The 21,014-nt window shown below is 38.4% G+C and overlaps 1 protein-coding gene across 2 annotated transcripts in view; it reads left to right on the forward strand.

The window, feature by feature from the left end:
• The window catches only part of wnk4a (WNK lysine deficient protein kinase 4a), a 74,256-nt gene that overhangs the window by 27,041 nt on the left and 26,201 nt on the right, over positions 1-21,014 (forward strand). Inside the window, exons 4-9 of one of the 2 annotated variants that reach the window (XM_043674988.1) lie at positions 452-609; positions 8,129-8,217; positions 13,069-13,291; positions 16,319-16,670; positions 17,905-18,020; positions 19,790-19,860. In XM_043674988.1, the coding sequence (XP_043530923.1) occupies positions 452-609; positions 8,129-8,217; positions 13,069-13,291; positions 16,319-16,670; positions 17,905-18,020; positions 19,790-19,860 (1,009 nt within the window). The remainder of the gene's footprint in view (positions 1-451; positions 610-8,128; positions 8,218-13,068; positions 13,292-16,318; positions 16,671-17,904; positions 18,021-19,789; positions 19,861-21,014) is intronic. The other variant, XM_043674989.1, reaches the window with a different exon arrangement.

The raw sequence follows: 21,014 nt of genomic DNA on the forward strand, positions 1-21,014 counted from the left end.
ATGGCTTGAAAATCAGAGAGAAACAATAGATTTGAAAGGTCACCAAGTAGCAGTGAATGTTGGAAATGGACAGCGATAGCCAGGAAAGAGAGAGAATTTAAATAATCAAAATAGCCATTTGTCTTCTGAGAAAGAAAGCATAAGTTAGCAGAACAGTCAGAAGGTGAGAGGAAAAAGATAATTAGCACTAAAAGATAAGCTAGTGACAAAAAAACTTATTTTTAAAAAAATTTAATTCAATGCTTGCATTTTTGGAAGTTTCAGCTACTCAGCTGGGCATCTCCCTGGTGAAATTAAACCTTAAGTTGTGGAGCTGTTAGGAAGACCATAGATATTGATATTAATCTAGAGATTTGGTAATTTGTGTTGATTTAGATATTTAAAAGAAAACATAGAAGTGTTGAACCACAAGTTTGCTTTATAACACAAACCCGCTCTTTCTTTGTTTTAGGTACTCCAGAATTTATGGCTCCTGAGATGTATGAAGAAAAGTATGATGAATCTGTTGACGTTTATGCATTTGGCATGTGTTTGTTGGAAATGGCCACCTCAGAATATCCATATTCAGAGTGCCATAATGCAGCCCAGATATATCGCAAAGTGACAAGTGTAAGTGGAAATGTATTTGGTTTTCAGTTTCATGAAATTAATCATAACATTCCTGAAAGGAAACCATATTACAATATACAAACTATGATATTTAATGATATTTCAAAACATATAATCCTATCCTTCACGAAATTTGGAAAAAGCCTTTGCAATAGTAGTACACCTGTACATAAAAAGCATGACAAATCCAAACGAGGCTAATTATTTCAGAATATCAGCCCCCACAGTATACTCTCAATCATCAGTAAAGTAATGAAAGGTGCTTGGCAATAAGCTACTCATTGATGACCAGTTTGGGTTCCACCAAGGCCACTCAACTCCTGAGCTCATTACAGAAGATCTGAACTCCAGAGGTGAGGTGACAGTAACAGCCCTTGTATTCGACAAAGTGCAGCTTCAAGGAATCCTAGCAAAACTGGAATCAATAGATAAACTCTCCACTGGTTTGAGTCATACCTGGCGCATATGAAGATTTTGTCGTTGTTGGAAGTCAGTCAACTCAGCTCCAGGGCATCTCTGCAGGAGTTCCTCAAGGTAGTGTCCTAAGCTCAGTCATTTTCAGCTGCTTCATTAACGGCCTGCCTTTCATCATCAGGTCAGAAGCAGGAATGTTTGCCAATGATTGCATAATGTTCAGTACTATTTGTGAGCAGCAGTCTATATTCAAATATTACAAGATCTGAACAATATCCAGGCTTGGGCTGATCAGTGACAAGTTACATTCATGCCACACAAATGTCAGGCAATGACCATCTCCAAAAGCAACAATCTAACCTTGACATTCAGTGGTGTTACCATCACTAAATTCCTCCTCTATCAACATTCTTGAGGTTACCATTGGCCAGAAACTCACTGGACTCACCATATGAATACTGTGGCTACAAGAGCAGGTCAGAGGCTAGGAATATTGCGGCGAGTAACTCACCACCTGACTCCTGAAAGCTTGTCCACTGTTTACAAGGCAGTAGTCAGGAGTTTGATGGAATAGTCTCCAATTAGCTGGATGGGTCCAGCTCCAACAACACTCAAGAAGCTTGACATCATCCAGGACAATGCAGCCCACTTGATTGGCACCACATCCACAAGCATCCACTCTCTCCACCACCAACACTCAGTAGCAGTAGTGTGTACTACCTACAAGATGCACTGCAGAAAGCCATCAAGGCTCCTTAGACAGCACCTTCCAAACCCAAGATCACTTTCACATGGATAGAGAAAGGCAGCAAATACTTGGGAACACCACCACTGCAAGTTCCCCTCCAAGCCACTCAACATCCTGACTGGGAAATGCATCACATTCCCTCACTATTGCTTGGTCAAAATCCTGGATTTCCCTCCCAACAGCATTGTGGGTCCATCTGTAGCAGTTCAAGAAGACAGCTCACTACCACCTTCTCAAGGGCAACAAGGAATGGATAGTAAATGCTGGCCCAACCAGCAACACCCAAGATCCATAAGTGATTTTAAAAAAACATGAAAGCACATCAGATCATTGGGATGTGAAGGAATTTCTTTGCTCTGAGATAATGAATGAAGGAGAATTGAGGTCTGAGACAGTTCAGATAAGATCTCATTGAATGCCGTTGCAGGCTTGAAGAGCTGAATGGCCTACTCTGGCTCCTATGTTCTTAAGAGTAAAGTAAAATGGAAACAGAATGCTGCTAGTACAGAGCATGTCAAGCAGCACTTATGTAGAGATAATCAGAGTAAATGTTTTAGTTGAATTTCATTAGAACTGGAACAAGGTAAAGATGTGATGAAATTTTAAGCAAGGTCAGTGACAGGGAAACGGGAGAGGTAGAGTGAGGGTTACAAAAGGTGGGAAGCAGTAGAGATTCAATAACAAAGGTGATGGCTCAAAGAAAAAGGCAATGGTAATGTGAGAAGTATGGACACGAATGCTTTAGAGGAGGTGTGAACGTGTATAGAAGAATTGACACCGTCAGTTGTTGAAACATTAGTGACATTATGATCAGAGGTTGTTGAATTTAATGCTGAGTTCAGAAGGCCATAAAATACTTACTCAAAAGATGAGATGCTGTTCCATAAAGCTCAAGTAAACTTGAGGTATAGTCGGGAGGGTCATGGATAGAAAAGTTGGAGTCGGGTAAACTATTAATTTTGCAGATGAGACGTGCCCAGAGATGTGTGTTGTTTTGACCAGAAGTGTGCTACAAAGTCCAGTCAATCTGCGTTTGGCCTCCCCAAATACAAGAGGCAATGAACACTTATCACAGCATATAAATTGAAAGAAATACAAGTAAATTCCTATATTATCTAGGAGGAGGGTTTGGGGTCTGGATAATGGAAAAGGGAGGAAGAACAATGGTAGGTTCTGCACCTCCACTTCTGTGTATGGACGGTGCAGTTGGAAATAGTGGGTTTCTTGGACCAGAATGTTGCAGTGGAAATGGACCTTCCAGAATGCTGAATCAGGGGAGGTGAACATGTGTTTGGGAGTTGCATCAATCTGGAAGAAGTGGAAATGGCAGCAGTCCTATTGAATGTAGGAGCTGATGGTGGGTGGGCATTGAAAACGGGGAACACTCAGGAAAGGTTTGTGAGAAGGGGAATAGGTAAAAGCATAAGGGAGCGTGCTGGAATGGACACGATCAGAGATCCCTGTCAGTCACATTGAAGGAGAATCCTTGGTGAAGGAGAAAGTTCGTTGAATCGGAAACACTTATATGGAAGGTAGTATTATCAGAACAGATGTAATGGAGATAGAGAATTTGGTAGAATTGAATTAAGGCCTTGAAGGAATTGTTCAGGAGAGAACTCACCCTCCGAAGTGGAAACAAAGGGAAAGGAATATTCTAAGATGGATCTTGTGAACACACGAGGGTGGAATTCAGAAGCAAAGTTCATTTAAAAAATTTCCAGTTCAGATAAGAACTAGAAATGGCACCAGTGCAGTTGGAAGATTTACAGATGGAAGTGTGAAGCAACTGGACATAGAGAGAAAGAAACCAGAATCAAATTTGAAAAAAATCAGTTCTGAGGCAGGAGCAGGCTGAAATGAAGGGTTGGCATTGTTAGTCCTATAGGCAGACTCCATTCTTAGTTCTTGTGCATGTTCTTTCAAAATATCATCCTACTCCCCTCCCGGACACATCTCTGCATCTATCTCCAGACCATTTTAGTGCTCAAGCCATTCAATTTTGAACAGCTCCTAACCAAGCAGTCGACTTTGTGTCTATTATGTAGTTAAGTCCCAAAAACCATCTTAAATGAACTTTAGGAGTTGTCCGTGGGAATTTATTCCTGACCTCCAAACACTTAGTTTCTGCTGATGAGTGACAATAAGTACTGGGTCCCTGTGATCAATGCAGTGATAATCCCAAGTAGATGAGAGATGCATTGTTAAGACATGCTAAGATTTCAGGAGGTATGTGGACATCTTAGAAAAAGCTAGAATTGTTATTTAGTTATTCTGGTTCTATCCTGTCTCATTCAAAATAATTATCTGTAAATAAGAGGCACTCTTTTACTACTTCACTGAAGGTTTGGCCTCAATTAAATATTTGGAGTGAGACACTGTATTCTAACAACTAGTTTAATTACTTATTCAATTATGAACCTTTTGAGTAAGTAACACGAAACAAGTCGGTTATTTCACTCTGGCTGAAAGTCAATTCACTTTCAGCAAGTTTAGCTGTATTGTAAACAATAACAGGTAAATGTTAACACATGCTTTCTGTAACAGAATGGAAAGATATCCATGCTACATTATTAATGATTTCAAGCCAAGCATTCTCTTGTTAGTTGACCATTCAGACATTCCATAAACCAAAGAAAATTGCGAGCTTTGAAGTGTACAGGAAAAGGAAAGGCGTTTATTAAACAAAGATGGCATTCCCATTCAGGTCACATTTGTAAGCAATTGAATTAAATTGAGCAAAATCAAGATGGTACATTTTAGAAAGATCTCCGTTTAAATGGGGCAGTTGGTCCCCAGACTATATAAATCCTAGGGTTCTTGGGGAAATGAGATGAGATTTGGGCCATACAAGCTTCTTGCTCATGTTTTTAATAGTTCATAAGAGCCAGTGACTGTTGTTTTAAACTGGAAAGAGACTAATGTAGTTCTCCTCTTTAAAAAATATTAAGTGAGATGGATCTGTATAACCATTCACTTGATATTAGCAATGAGAGGATGCCTGAGGGGCTAATTATTAATGCACTATGTGATTGCTGAGAAGGTCAGAGCAAGAACAGTTAGTGTTTCTTCAGTGAAAGGGAATGTTGTCTGACTAATTTTAGTTTGTTGTTGAAGAGGGTACCAATGTAGTGAATTATGACAGGATGTCATTGTTTATCTAAAAGCTTTTATAAAGTACAGTATAAGAGACTTTTCAGCAAGTCTGGAAGCTCAGTTATTGCTGGCAATGTACTGTGCTAGATTGAGAATGGAATAAAACACTGTAGACATAAAATGGTCATGGGTAGGTTTAGATAGAAGTGCAGAAAATGTGTTGCTGGAAAAGCGCAGCAGGTCAGGCAGCATCCAAGGAACAGGAGAATCGACGTTTCAGGCATAAGCCCTTCTTCAGGAAGAAGGGCTTATGCCCGAAACGTCGATTCTCCTGTTCCTTGGATGCTGCCTGACCTGCGCTTTTCCAGCAACACATTTTCAGCTCTGATCTCCAGCATTTGCAGTCCTCACTTTCTCCTAGATAGAAGTGCAACCAGTTACCAAAGGTGTCCTACAGGAATTATTATTCCTGATGAAGGACTTTTAACCGAAACGTCGAATTTTTTTTTTTCCCCCTGCTGCTCCGATGCTGCCTGACTTGCTGTGCTTTTCCAGCACCACTCTAATCTCAACCCTACGGGAATTATTATTGAGACCATTGCTCTTTACCAGTTTTATTGATGATCTAAGTGTATGTTAGGGAATGATCTGCAAGTTTGCCAATGATAACTTACTTCAGGACCGCAGATGATGCTCAATTATTACCAGTCCATTTAATGCATCAGGGATTTGACGTGCAACTGGCACAGAGTGTTGGATTTAGAAAATTTTTAGGATGATGGTGCAGGGAAAAGGCATTGAAGGGGATGTAGACAGTTAAATTTCTGCCCAAAGTTAAAGTTGGTCTTATTAGAAAAGGGAAAACAGACAATGTAACCTCTTGGTTGGGTGGGTCAAGGAGTAGGTTGCTGGTGTGCTCCTAAGATAGATCTCTCAAATGCTCTAAATGTTCACAAAAGTGTGGCTGCTGCAGATTATCTATAACCATTATTATCAAATTGTGCCAGGGCTGCTTAAGAATCACAAAATGAACCAAGAACAAAAAAAAAGAAAATCGACATTTCCTCATTTTTCTGAATCAAGCTTTGTTACTTTATTTTCCCTATACTCCAGCCTTGATGATTTTTAGGCCAGACATGAGGGCTCAGTTATTTCATCCAGGTGACAAGTAGAATTCACTCGATACCTTTCCAGCTTTTATACTCCGCCTGAGTAACAGTTGAACCCTTGATATTATTAAAGGCAATTCTAATGAGTGTTATGATGTGCAGCATGGTTTAATTTTTGGAATTTATTCACAGCAATCTTCATGAAGTGCTGCTTTATAAAATTTAAAAAGAAACATAGAAAATAGGAGTAGGCCATTATGCCCTTTGAGTCTGCTCCACCATACAGTATGATCGCAGGTGATCATCCAATTTAGCACAATGTTTGCACTTTCTGTCCTCGCCCTTTGAACCCTTTAACTATAAGAACTATATCAAACTCCTTCTTGAAATTCAATGTTTTGGCCTCCACCCCTTACTGTGGCAGAGCAACCACAGGTTCACCACTCTTTGGGTGAAGAAATTTCTCCTCATCTCAGTCCAAAATGCCCTACCTCGTATCCTTAAATTGGGGCCTAATTGTATCCTTAAACTGAGACACTTAGAAATTTACACTAAACATTATTGAAGGTGCTAATTATACATCATGCTATTATTCAAATGTAGGCCAGTTATCTCTCAATCCTATGCCATTCCTCCTATGGCAATGTACCATAATCTCTGAGAGACAATAATACTGTGATTAAAGAAATTGATTTATGAGCCAAAAATTGATACTCAACTTCTTGGTCTGTGGAGATACCAGCTTTATATTTTTATATAAATGGGAGAGTACTTCCTGTTGAAAGGATTTCCACTGCAATGATCAGTTTTGGTTAACTGGACCGTTGAGATATGGATAATGACTTCAGAATAGCATACTAGGACAACTGTGAAAGATCTATCTGGTTAAATATTGTTGACTGTTTGTTTTTGATCCCTGCAAAAATGTCTTTTGAAAGTCTTCAAAAACTATCAGTTCAATAGTTAGAATTGGTATGGACACATCTGGGAAGCACAGCTTTGCTGATAACATCTGTTGTTCATTTGAGAATAAAAGGAACACTTTTTGAAGTCTGCCTATGATCTTTTTTCTGACTATACAACATGCACTTTGAGGGAAGGGGGTCATGTGAATCTGAGTGTGTTTTCTGGATCAATTAATTCAGCAACGTAGTGATGTTTTGGTCCAATTTTTTTGTTGTTGTTGTTGTTGTTCTGTATATTTGTACAAAGATGTTTAAAGATTCTGGTATATGGCCAAAGTCAAAGTACCGCTAGTTAATGATGCTGAACTGTTTCGATGCTAATCTGATTATACATCTTTGACCTTCAAGATTTGTACTTGTGTTATATGGTCTGAGTTATTGAGAAGCAAAGGCAGTTAGGACCAATTTAATTTTCTTAAAAGCCACCAGCACTGGCTCAGACTGGAATAAATGAACATTGATATGCAATAAACAGTGTGACTGTAGCCCATTTCCACAATCCTTTTTGATTAGATTAGTCTGTAGGAAAATTTTGGAGGTTACATAATTGCTCATTTCCATTTGACTGGTGAAACTGAGACTGCGTAAAGAGTTTAGTCCTGGTTTTACACCTGGTGGTTTGCAGAATTATGCTGGTTTACACTGAGGGTGACACTTGTTTCAGCATTTTTAGATAGTGTGGCAGTAACACTTGGTAGTAGGCAGCTCCTGTTTTAAGTTTCTTGCCTGACAGCTTCATCAGGTTTGTGCCTTTTTACACAATAACCTGCTAAATTATATGCAACCACATAAAAAGACAAATCTGCAAGTAAGTACGTAATTTTCCATTCAAACCAAACTTTTGTCCATTTTGGAATTTTATTTCAGCTAATCAGTATGTAGTGTCTGGACACAACAGTAAATTGCTCACTTTCACCATGTAGTTTATAAGAAGTGCAGGGAAATAATTAGTTTTTCTTACCTCTGATAATGAGCTATTGTAAACACAAATAAAGTTGTGAGGATAGAATATGACTTTAATTGTAAAGTTATTAAACTTGTTTACTTTTTTTTTCCTCTGAGATGTAATTCAATGCATACCATAAAAAAAGTTAGCCAGTTAATCATTACTACACAACATTTTACACACTTGATTGCACTTTGCATTAGACTAAAGGCTACTGCATGGTATTCTTTTTTTTCCCCTGTAGGGTGTTAAGCCAGCCAGCTTTAACAAAGTAAAAGTCCCAGAGCTGAAAGAGATTATTGAAGGATGCATACGCCAAAATAAAGATGAGAGGTAAGAATCTGCTCGTTGTTTGTGTGGTGACATAGATTGACCATACAGTTAGAGTTCATCGATGATCCATGATCTATCAGTCCCATATGACCAGCTAGGATGTGGACAGTTTTTTAATTGCTTGACACTGAAAGTCAGATGTAACAACTTTATATTGGTACTTATATAGATACTTCAGGCTGTTTCTGGTTGGTACCTAATACTTCTAAATGTCAATATTTAATTTGATTACTTCTCAATGAGTTGTTACATGATTATTATGCAAGATTTTTAAACAAATTAATCTTTTAACTATCACAATAGTTTTGTAAATAGATTCACCCCACTGACTGGGTACACCCACAGTGTATCGTGGTGCATGTGATATTGAACTTTGGGCCACAAAATGATTGAGCTACAGAACGTAACCGGTGTCAGCTTGCCCATTATAAGGAAATAAAGATCAGATGCTGAGATGGCATCAGGACAGCAGGGTGATCTAGTAGGGTAGTGTAATCAGACTGTTGGAAAAGGTAGGGCAGGCAGATTGCAAACTGTGTGATATAGTAACACCCACAGTTACTGTTAGGAATGGAATTCCAGAATTATGATCCAGTGACAATGAAGGAATGACTGCAAACTTCTAAGTCATGATGGTGAGTGGCTTGGAAAGGAATTTGCAAGTGTTACCATATATCTGCTGCTTTTGACCTTCTCGGTAGTAGGGGTCATAGGTTTGGAATATGCTGGGGATTGGGAAGGATACTAGCCTGGCAGCAATCTGTGTAGTTTAGATATGGGCAAAGGCAACATTCTATTAGCTCCAATTCAGGTGAGTGGATTTTAAGCTCCTGCCTTCATGGTTCCTGTCTACAGAGTTACCCTTTATACTGTAGCATGCTAGCTGTATTCACTCCAAAACTAAAAAATGTTTTGCAGAGAGGACTTAAAGCAGCCATTAAGTACCATTTTCAACTGTTTCAGACATGGGTCCTGGATGTCAGTTTATTTACTTACACTATTCTGGCAGGTGGTACATTTCTGGCTCTTAATTCCTCTACACTTGCTGCAGTATTAGAGATGGGAATGGCCATTCACCACCAGAAGTTGTGTACTGCACAGTTGTATTTTTCAACTGTCTTGCAGCAAGAGAACATGTCCACCATTTTAAAATGATTGTGCCTGAATCCCACCTGCCACCCCACTTGACATATAGGCAGTTGGAACACGCTAAAACCTGCACTGTGTACTAATTCATTCTGACTGCAATTCTAAGAAACCAGGTGTTCTATGAAAAGCAGCATTTCTGCCTTCCATGCCAAAACTGCACTTTGCTATTATAATTGCTTGATAAAAGACTTCTAATATTTAATAGCTTGGCAACACGTGCCATCACTGAAAACAACAACCACATTTGTGTGGCATGGTGGCTCAGTGGTTAGCACTGCTGCCTGGGTTCAATTCCAGCCTCTGGAGACTTCTGTGTGGAGTTTGTACATTCTCCCCGTGTCTGTGTGGGTTTCTTCCAGGTGCTCCGGTTTCCTCCCACAGTCCAAAGATGTGCAAGTTAGGTACTATTGGCCATGCTAAATTGTCCATAGTGTTCTGGGATGTATAGGTTAGGTGCATTCGTCAGGGGAAATGTAAAATAGTAGGGTAGGGAAATGGGTTAGGGTGAGATATTCTTCTAAGGGACAGTGTGGACTTGGGCCAAATGGCCTGTTTCCAGACTGTGGTGATTCTATGGCGCTATCCTCTCCCCAACAGATATTGTTTGCTGTATGGCCATAGTATTTTTAAATTAGTTGTAGGATGTGTACATTATTGACTAGGTTAGCCTGGAGAAGATAACAGCCTTCTTCAATTACTGTAGGCCTTGAGGTGTACGGACACTCACAGTACTGTTAAGGAAGGAGTTCCAGGATTTTGACCAAACAACAGATCAGGTGTATAGTTCCAAGTCAGGATGGTGTGTGGCTTGGATGGGAACTTGCAGATAGCAATGTTCCCATTCGTCTACTGCTCTTGACTTTTTTTAAACAGCATAACTATGGATGTTATCAAATCATGAATGCAGAGAAGGGATGTGAATGGGAGTCCAGTTTACTAGACTAGACAGGATTGAGGTTCACGAGGAGGAGCTTAGCAATTCTGGAGAGTGTGAAAACAAAAGTCCCCTAGCCAGATGCGATTTATCCTAGGATTCTCTGGGAAGCCAGGGAGGAGATTGCAGAGTCTTTGGCATTGATCTTTATGTTGTCATTGTCTACAAGAATAGTACCAGAAGACTGGAGGATAGCAAATATTGTTCTCTTGTTCAAGAAGGGATGTAGAGACAACTCAGGTAATTCCAGACCAACTTAAAAATCACAAAACACCAAGTTATAGTCCAACTGGTTTATTTGGAAGGGTGGCACGGTGGCTCAGTGGTTAGCACTGCTGCCTCGTAGCACCAGGATCCCAGGTTCAGTTCCAGCCTCGGGTGACTGTCTGTGTGGAGTTTGCACATTCACCCCGTGTCTGTGTGAATGTGCTTCCTCCCACAATCCCAAGATGTGCGGGTCAGGTGATTGGCCATGCTAATTTGCCCATAGTGTTAGGTGCATTAGTCGGAGGGAAATGGGTCTGGGTCTGGGTGAGCTACTCTTCGGAGGGTCGGTGTGGACTGGTTGGGCCGAAGGGCCTGTTTCCACACTGTAGGGAATCTAATCTACTAGCTTTCAGAGCGCTGCTTCTTCAGGTGGTTATAGACCAGTGCACCTTACTTCGGTTGTGGGTAAAGTATTGGAAAAGGTTATGAGAGATAGGATTTATAATCATCAGGAGAGGAATGAGTTGATTAGGGATAGTCAGCAGGGTTTTGTGAAGAGTAGCTTATGCCTCATAAATGTTATTGAGTTCTTTGAGCTGTTGGCCAAACAGGTGATGAGGGTAAAGCAGTTGATGTGGTGTATATGGATTTCAGTAAGGTGTTTGATAAGGTTCCCCACGATTGGCTACTGCACAAAATACGGAGGCATGGAATTGAGGGTGATTTAGCAGTTTGAATCAGAAATTGGCTATTTGAAAAAAGACGGCGGTTAGTGGTTGATGGGAAATGTTCATCCTGGTGTTCCGTTACTAGTGGGGTACCGCAAGGATCTGTTTTGGAGCCACTGCTGTTTGTCATTTTTGTAAATGACCTAGATGAGAGTGTAGAAGGATGGGTTAGTAAGTTTACGGATGACACTAAGGTCGGTGGAGTTGTAGATAGTGCTGAAGGATGTTGCGGGTTACAGAGGGACGTAGATGAGCTGAGCTGAGAGGTGGCAAATGGAGTTTAATGTGGAAAAAATGTGAGTTGATTCACTTTGGAAGAGTAACAGGAATAAAGGGTACTGGGTTAATGGTAAGATTCTTGGTAGTGTAGAAGAACAAGAGATCTCAGTGTCCATATACATCGTTCCCTGAAAGTTGCCACCCTGAAAGTTGATAAGGTTGTTAAGAAGGCATACAGTGTGTTAGCTTTTATTGGCAAAGGGATTGAATTTTGGAGCCACGAGGTCATGCAGCAGCTGTACAAAACTTTGGTGCGGCCGCACTTGGAATATTGTGTACAGTTCTGGTCACTGCATTATAGGAAGGATGTGGAAGCTTTTGGAAAGGGATCAGAGGAGATATACTAGGGTGTTGCCTGGTATGGAGGTAAGGTCTTATCAGGAAAGGTTGAGGGACATGAGGCTGTTCTCATTAGAGAGAAGAAGGTTGAAAGATGATTTAATTGATACATATAAGATAATCAGAGGGTTAGATAGGGTGGACAGTGACAGCCTTTTCCTTGGATGGTGACAGCTAGCACAAGGTGACATAGCTATAAATTGAGGGGTGATAGATGTAGGACAGATGTCAGCGGTAGTTTCTTTACTCCGAGTAGTAGGGGCATGTTACGCAGTGCCTGCAACAGTAGTGGTCTTGCCCAGTTTAAGGGCATTTAAATAGTCATTGGATAAACGTGGATAAAAATGGAATAGTGTAGGATAGATAGGCATCAGATTGGTTTCACAGGTCGGCACAACATTGAGGGCCGAAGTGCTGTAATGTTCTATATATGGTGGCATTGTAAATAAATTAAAATGTTCCCTGATATATCTATGGTAAATATATGCCCAGAAAGTGAATTCATTATGTGTCTTCTCAGCAAACTCGCAATTGCAATTCCAATTGGATAAATTGCATAGAGGAATACATAGTGTGTTGAACCCATCTTTCATAGACATGCTTGGTATCAGAGATGGAAATGTGTTGCTGGAGAAGCGCAGCAGGTCAGGCAGCATCTAGGGAACAGGAGAATCAACGTTTCGGGCATTAGCCCTTCTTCAGGAATCAGTGCTTGGTATCAGTACAACTTCAGAATTATGACATGTAATTTCTTTACATCCTTTGATTTTATTAATTTGTTAAGTAGCAAGTGTGTTTTTGCAGCCGAAGTTACACAAACATGACATGTTGCTCAACCAAAACCTTTCCATCCACTCCCAAGCTGGGTTCCCATAATATAGTCGAGAGTGTGGTACTGGAAAAGCACAGCAGGTCATGCAGCATCTGAGGAGCAGGAGAATCGACGTTTCGGGCATAAGCCCTTCATCCTGACTCAGATCTCCAGCATCTGCAGTCCTCACTTCCTCCTAGTTGATTTCCTTCCCATAATATAGCCAGCGAACTTGTGTTAAATTGGCGAATGATATCCAACTCCACTTCCCAACCCCAACTTCACTCTTTCAGTAAACACTAAGTACTATGTTTCTCAATATCAAATTAATAATCAGACACCAATGTCTTTAATTTCCAGGTCCGTTAGCCAGCTTAATCCTAGCATCCTATTCTCTTTTTGAGCAGGTACACCATTCAGGATCTTCTTGACCACTCATTCTTTAAAGAGGATACTGGGGTGTATGTTGAGCTTGCAGAGGAAGATGATGGAGCAAAATCTGCCCTAAAACTTTGGCTCCGCATGGATGACTCAAAGAAACTCCATGGCAAATACAAAGACAACAAAGCCATAGAGTTTCTTTTTGAATTGTATAAGGATGTTTCAGAAGAAGTGGCACAGGAAATGGTAAAATTCCCACTATTTACATACATGCATAGCTGATGTGTATAGCTGATGTGTATTGCTGAAGGCAATACAAGTTTTCTTTATAAGTTTTGAAATAATGCAACTAAAATATTTGATTACATTTGATCCTATCTTTGATATATTATCATTTAATGCAATATTGAAAATAACCCTAACAACGGTTTATTGTTGAATTTAAACATGAATCTTGGGCCAGTGTTCTTGACATTGCTCTTGCTTGAAAAAAAGACTTGAAATAATTAGCAAATGATCCCCTCCGTACTTCATTCTGTCTTTTAGCTTTACTTAAAATTTCCTCAGAAGGAAAAGAATTTGGGTTTTGGCAAAATTATGGCAGTTAGACACAATTTATAAATTGAAATTTTCAATAATTGGGTCTTCAGTTGGCAAGTCACTTGCGCAAGATAATATTCGCTTATTCCATGTGCCAATACTACTGACAGTGACTAGTCTGAGTCTTTCTTCAGCTAACAGGATCGACATCTGACTGCAGATGGGAAAGCTAAATGGTTGTTCATCTTGAATTCTATGACCAAAGGCAAACCTGATCCATAGTGCCATGTTCACCACCAGAGAGCATAGAGACAGGCTATGAATCCATGCCAGCTGGAATAGACATTGAACCGTGTGCTGTTGGCTCAATTCTGCTTCATATGGACTGACCTTTTTGATGTTTATAAAATCATGAGGTGCATGAATAGGATGAATAGCCAGGGAGGAGAGTCCAAAGCTAGAAGACATAGGTTTAAGGTGAGAAGGGAAAATTTTAAAAGGAATCTGAGGGGCAGCTTGTTCATGCAGAGGGTGGTTGTATTTGGATCGAGCTGCCAGAGGAGATGGTGGAGGCGGATAAAATTACAACGTTTAAAAGGCAACTGGATGGCGATGTGAATAGGAAAGGTTTTGAGGAATAAAAGATAAATGTTGGCAAATCCAACTAGATCAGTTGAGGATATCTGGTTGACATGGACAAGTTGGAGCAAAGGGTCTGTCACCATCACCAACTCTATGATTCTGAGTCTAGTAGTATCCAGCTAGCTCAACCAACTAGCCACTGTGCCACAAGAATTCCAAAGCTAGGTTTTCCAACTTTTTTTTATGCCTAGATGATAGAATAATTATTATTCTCAAATGCTATCAGCAACTCTCAGTTTTAGTATTCTTCAACACATATTTGCCTCTATTTTATTAATGTGCTAAAATCTTGGTGTAATTCTGATCTTAATGTAATTGAGAAAGTTACGAACCATCTCTGCAGTTGGTGCCACCCAAAACGAAGTTTGTGCAGCATGACTAGTTCCGGACATCAGAATTCTCTCGACAGAACAAAATCAGAGCCAGTGTCAAGCTAGTCTTGGAAATAAACTTTAAAGGCCTCAGAATGAAGACCCTATAAAAGAGAACCACCCTGAGGCCATTAGTCCAGAAATCAGATATAGGATTTCATGTTTTATAGCAATAAATTCAAGCTCAAAGTGGTGGAGTAAGATCATGAGGAAACTGTATTTTATTATACATTTTCTAATGGGCCCTAACTAAAGCTCTGTGACTGGATTGAATTTGCCCTTTTTTTCAAGACAGTCTCTTCATGGGAGATACTCAATGCTGGTCTTTGGACAGATTTAATTTGATTCGAAAGAAAGAAGTAGCATTTGGACAGATGGTGTCTACAAGTTGTGTATGATTTATTTGTCAAGTGGATTATGTGGATACTGTTTTGGATATGTAAACAAATCATGAAGATTAAATGTTCTAACAGGATGGTACCACAGTTGACAGGGCTAACAATCCAAGTGCAATTATAATTTTTGAAGGCTGAATTTGTAAATGATTAATATCATCATGAATAAATATTGAGGTTTACTTTAAAATCCACAGGATGAGTGATACCTACATATCCATGGGAGCCATTATAACTGAATACAGCAGATGTAGAATCCTAGTCATTCTCCATTTTGCTAATACAGGGACTTCAAACAATGTATTACATGTACAAATTGGCCAACTGAACAATTACTGAGAATTGAGCTTGAAACCAGACATTGCGTCTGTCTAGTTTGATACCAGTGACATGTCTCTTTTTATTCAGTTTTTTGCCAATTTTCTGTCATAAAGACAAATATTTGCAATGACGTTGCTCTGTAGTCATTGACTGTCCTCACACTAATTTCCCAAATGGTCTGTCTCTGTCTGTGATGGCTGTCCATCAAATTTGAATCCGGCTGTTCAATATATGTATCTCAGCTGATCCCAGCTTGATCTTTACATAATTATCAACATAGATGCTTTTCAACTGCACTTATACAAGCATCAGAAAGTAGGACTTTTTTTTGCCCCTTCCCTAACCCAAGGGTACTGGAGCCTGCTGTAATTTCTAAGATGAGATCTACTGACTCAACAGAAATTGCAGGTAAAGTTCTGATATTTGAAAGACATTTGACTGAGGTACAGGGATAGGAAGGGTTTAGAGGGATATGGGCCAAATGCAGGTAGATGGGACTGGTTTAGATTTGGAAACTTGGTCGGCATGGATGACTCCGACCATGTAGTCACACTGCACACTAAACCATTGGAATAGCTACAAAGTGAAAAAACAGTACATTTTCATCTTGGAGTCTTGCCTTATTGAGTACCAGCCTAGAGAGCAGAAACCTTCTGAATCTTGTAACAAAAATTACAATGTTGATTATCTCCATTTATTTAAAATATTCATATATTATCTATTTACTGAAGACAGAGAGGACAAGTTAGATTATCCATTTACTGCTGTTGAAAAAAGGATCCAAGTAATATTAACAGATACAGTCAATTAAAGAGATTCAGAGAAGTGTTACAGTGAACATATGATGTGTGATCACACGGTTGAATGCATTTTAGAAACAACATGCAAGAGGAGATGTGGTATGTTGTTGTACGATCAAAGGTATGCACTTGTGAAATTAATTTTTCTTCCATAGAATATTCTTCTGCCACTTTTGAATGTATGGTGCACCTCTTTTTTTTTAGGTAACATTGGGTTTTGTGTGTGAGGCTGACTATAAATTAGTTGCAAAGGCCATCAGAGATCGTGTGACTGAGGTAAAAAGAAAACGTGAAAGAAACCAACGCATGCAAGAGGAACTGAAGAAGAAAGAGCAAGAGAAAAAGAAAAAAATTTATGAGCTCTTAGAAGAGCTAAAGGTACCTCAAGACACAACAGAGAGTGCAGCTGGAGCGACTCCACTCTCGCGGTCTCCAGTGCCCACAGGCCCCACAGAGATCCTGCTGAATCCTTCATTTCCACCTGAGCCTGAGGAACCAGAGGCTGATCAACATCAGACATTTCGTTATAGGAATACCAACTATTCTTCAGCTACATGTAAGACTGAATTGAAATAAGTAAATCAGTTACAAAGCCAGGTTCTGTGCTCCTAATTAAGTAGGACAACTGGAATAGCCTCCCCTTGTGCTTAAATTCTCGACTAGTTATATGGACTTCATTCAAATCTATGTGGATTTAATCTGAGACATATGGAGGATGAAATTTGCCTTGGACTGGGATGTCAAACAAGTAGTATAATGTGCAGACAATTGTACAGTCTGTCTAATATTCAATTCAGATGTAATGCTATGCCAATGGTATTTCATTTCTAAATAATGCTTAGCATCCAAAAGTAGATGGTTAAGCATCTCTTAATTCTGAGTTAATTAATAAGCACCAACTGAATTGTGTTTTCCTGAACTATTAGCTCTCATTTCTTAGTATTTTCCAGGCTTTGTTAGACTAGTATCAGTAATGTAGCTCCATGCTATTTTTTCAATATCCTTGTCCAGTCCCACATGGATCAATAAGAGATCAGGAACTAGCTGTGTAGAAGATCTTTATTTGCAGTTTGAAGTAATTTCCAAAGCTGGTTTTAGACCACAGATATGTATACATAAGTTTGCTGATTAATTGCATAAATGCATTTGCCAGGAAAATGTCAAAGCTATGATTAAAGTAGCACAAAGAGATCAAAGAGAAGTTTGTGGATACTTTTCTCTTCCTATCTGTTCTAGAAAAACATCTTTAAAAAGAAAATGTGTTTCCACGTATACTTTCATAAAGCCAAATCAGTGCAGAATCTTGTTTTTCTAATGTACTGTGTAAGAAATACATACAGTTCTGTAATTTCACGCTTGAGCATTCCTGATATTAGCCAAACCATCTGAGTAATAGTTCACAGGATTCAAATTGTTTGTGATTTCTGGTTTATCTAATTTGATGACATTGGCAAGACATATACTTTGATATATCTTGCATTCCCTTTCCATAATATTTTCAGTCGATTACAAGCCCATTTTCTAAAGAATTAACAACTGTATATGTTGATAGATTTTCACCATTTTGATACACTAAATGATAGCATCATTATAGCATTAAAACATTTTCACTTCCACTGATTTTAATGCTGAATAATATGTTAATAGGTGTACTAGTGAAATTCATTTAGATAATATCAGAATTTTTATTGTACTCTCAGTTTGCAAAGTAATGCAGGAAGAATGAAATAGATTTTGTTAAGGTCACATGAAACCAATTATATCCCTTGTTTTCTCTGCTTCTGATTTAGCTGATTGTGAGACTGATGGTTATCTAAGTTCTTCTGGATTCTTGGACTCGAATGATAATTTGCAAATGGCTGGCCAGTTAACTCCTAAATCTGGAACTGGACTCCAGTTTCCAGCAGTAAGTATAGCCGTAAACTTGTGGATGTTTTGCAGACAGCATCAAATTTTATGAAATTAATACAGTTCTCTGAGCTAATTATGGGACTAGCACTTAAGGACATTCTTGTTGGTGATATCATTTTATCAATTTATGCCATTGTGTTTGGGCAAATTTTGGCAATATGGAGAAGCTTGTTCTCAAGTTGCAGTGTGGTAGGATAGTGTTTATGGGATATTGTAGAGTCACTTCCAAACTAGTTTCTCCAACAAATCCGTCGTTCAGTTTGCACACCATCTCAATTTTGGCTATTGTGTAGATGTATCTATTAATTCTTGTCATTTGATTTTGAACTCATGAAATAAATATTGCAGGATCACATATTGCAAGTTAATAAATTGTTAGATTTACTATTTGGTTTGCATTCATGGGGTAGTGTACTTCAATTTCAAAAGGGATCGCTTTCTTAATTAAATTCACAATGAACAATTACAATGAACAATTTCTTTAAAAACTGAGATGAAGTAAGTAGTGATAAGATCTCACCATGTTTTCAAAGATTTCAGAAGTTCAAATATCATAGAAAGAAGGAAATACTATTGTAGCTATGCAGTTTTATACTTCGTGTCCTCAGGAGCTGGTGGCCTTATGGTATTATTGCTAGACCCAGGTAATGTTCTGGGTTTCAATCCCACCATGGCAGAATTTGAATTCAATAGAAAGTCTACTGATGACTGTGAATTGATTGTTGGAAAAACCCATCTGGTTCACTAATATCCTTTTGGGGATGGAAACTGCTGTCCTTACCTGGCCTGACCTACATGTGACTCCACCTACAGCAATGTGGCTGAATCTCAACTACCCTCGGGGCAATAAATACTGGCCTGGCCAGTGACGCCCACGACTTGTGAATGATTTGTTTTTTTAAAAAGGAACACTTTTTTATAGAACAAGACCATTTGATTGCAAAACATGAGAATGCAGAATAAATGAAAACTATATTTAAAAAGAATAGACTGAAAGTTCTGAGCCCTCAAGCTGTTGATTTGAAGGAAATTTATGAAACCAGGTTTGAGCTGCATGATTAAGGAGGCAATTATATAAAAAAGAAACATGATGGGAAAGAGGACAGAATCAAAAGGAATATTCATTAATGAAACAAAGAGTTGGAAGAAAATGGAAGAGACATACACATGATGTTGGTGGGAGGACATAAGAGGGTAACCTCTTGGAAATGTACAGTGTCAAATCATCAAGAGCTTTGAAAATATTCAAGGCAATAATTTAGATTGTTCAAGGGCAGTTCTCAAGTACATGACGTACATCAATGGTTGAATACCATGCCAAAAATTGTTGCCTAATATTGTTTAGGCTAGAGCTTCTGGATTAATGGAAAATGAAACAGTAAAACATGTTCTATAAATTTGGAAACTTTGATTTAACAGGGTGAATTACGTAGTAACGTAATTCTTAGTTTAATAATTTACAGGATAACTATTACAGGATAAAAATGTTGGAAACAGCCTGGATTGTATTTGGGGTTAATGTTCATCTTTCCCACTGCGGGCAATAAACTGATCGAGACAAGAGAACTGATCTTCTGTAAAATTTATCTGATTTTTAGTTCATTCAAGTGACTGAAACTTTAGCCAGGTGTATAACAGAATTGTGATCCCCTCTCCTCCACCAGATTAATGTTTAGTTCTTTAGTTTCTGATCACTGAAACATCTTTAGTCAGTGTTTATTATGTTGCATAATATTTATTCCATTTTGCATCTTTCAATTGCAGAATATTGCTGTGACTATCCCCTCAAAGCATCATTTGTCACTTCACAGTGGGCTAAATTCACCAGTTGACAGGTAAATCAAAATGACTATGATTAGTTGACAATCCCATTTTTCGTTCAAACCTTTAATCCAATTGTATCTCTGTTTTGAAAGTTTTATGCATTTGAATCATTAACTCAGTTAAAACTATCAATTAGAATTTTTAAAAAGCGTAGGACATTATTATAGAATGTGTTTTGATTTTTTTTTTTCCCAAGATGTGTTTATTCTTCCATTGGCATTTAAATTTGCCCATCTTTAGTCCGTGTAACTTTCACTAATTCTTATCTTGACCACAATATGTAATCTTTCAAAGAAGTAGAGACGTCCTTATCAAAAAGAGGAGAATATATGATCAAGTGTTTTTGTTTATGGAGTCACGAGAAAATTCTTGTATGATCATAAAGAATTTATTATCTTACATCGAATACCAACCTGTTCTGCAGTCATTTGTATTTGCAGTGTTTACATTAAAAAATTCTTTGTCAATAAATAACAAAGTGAAAAAGAGACCAATTTTTGGAATGTCTTATGCTCCGTAAAGAATTAAATAACTAGATTGTGAGAAAGAATTAAAGTTCCACAATCGCTTTGAAATGTCACATCGATTGTTCGGATTCAATAACATTTGAACAGTCTCGTGAGTCATTGAAAATCGTACAGATTTTACAATTTGACTGTAAAAATTATTTTATAGCTCCTTTATCTTTTTAGTTGATCATATGATGTATACAGTATTAACCAGCTATCTTACTCTCTTTGTCTGTAGTTGTGGCTCTAGTTTGTTTCATTGCACCTTGCCAGCATTTGAGGAGATATGTTATTTTTGGCAGTTATATTCCAGAAAGAAGCTCTTGAGATGAGAACCTACGTACATAATCATTGTGCTAAACCACCGCCTTTTTAAACAAGAGTCCAGTGATTTGGAATTGCTTTAAAAAATTATAAACTTTGTCTCAGATCAGTAATGCATACAGAAATTAAATGGATCAATACTTCTCTTAAAATGGAACTATTACTTTCTCATAGTGAAAACATTAAACTCTATCATCTGTTTCAGAAACTACACTATGCAACACATTTTTTCTCACTAGTAGATTATAACTGAAAAGTTGATCAAGTTGATGGAAATCCAACAATGCATTTCATAATGTTAGCTCTATTTTCTGTTCTGGTTGGTTTTATGC

This window comes from Chiloscyllium plagiosum, chromosome 33, assembly GCF_004010195.1.
Source record: "Chiloscyllium plagiosum isolate BGI_BamShark_2017 chromosome 33, ASM401019v2, whole genome shotgun sequence".
Lineage (NCBI taxonomy): Eukaryota > Metazoa > Chordata > Chondrichthyes > Orectolobiformes > Hemiscylliidae > Chiloscyllium > Chiloscyllium plagiosum.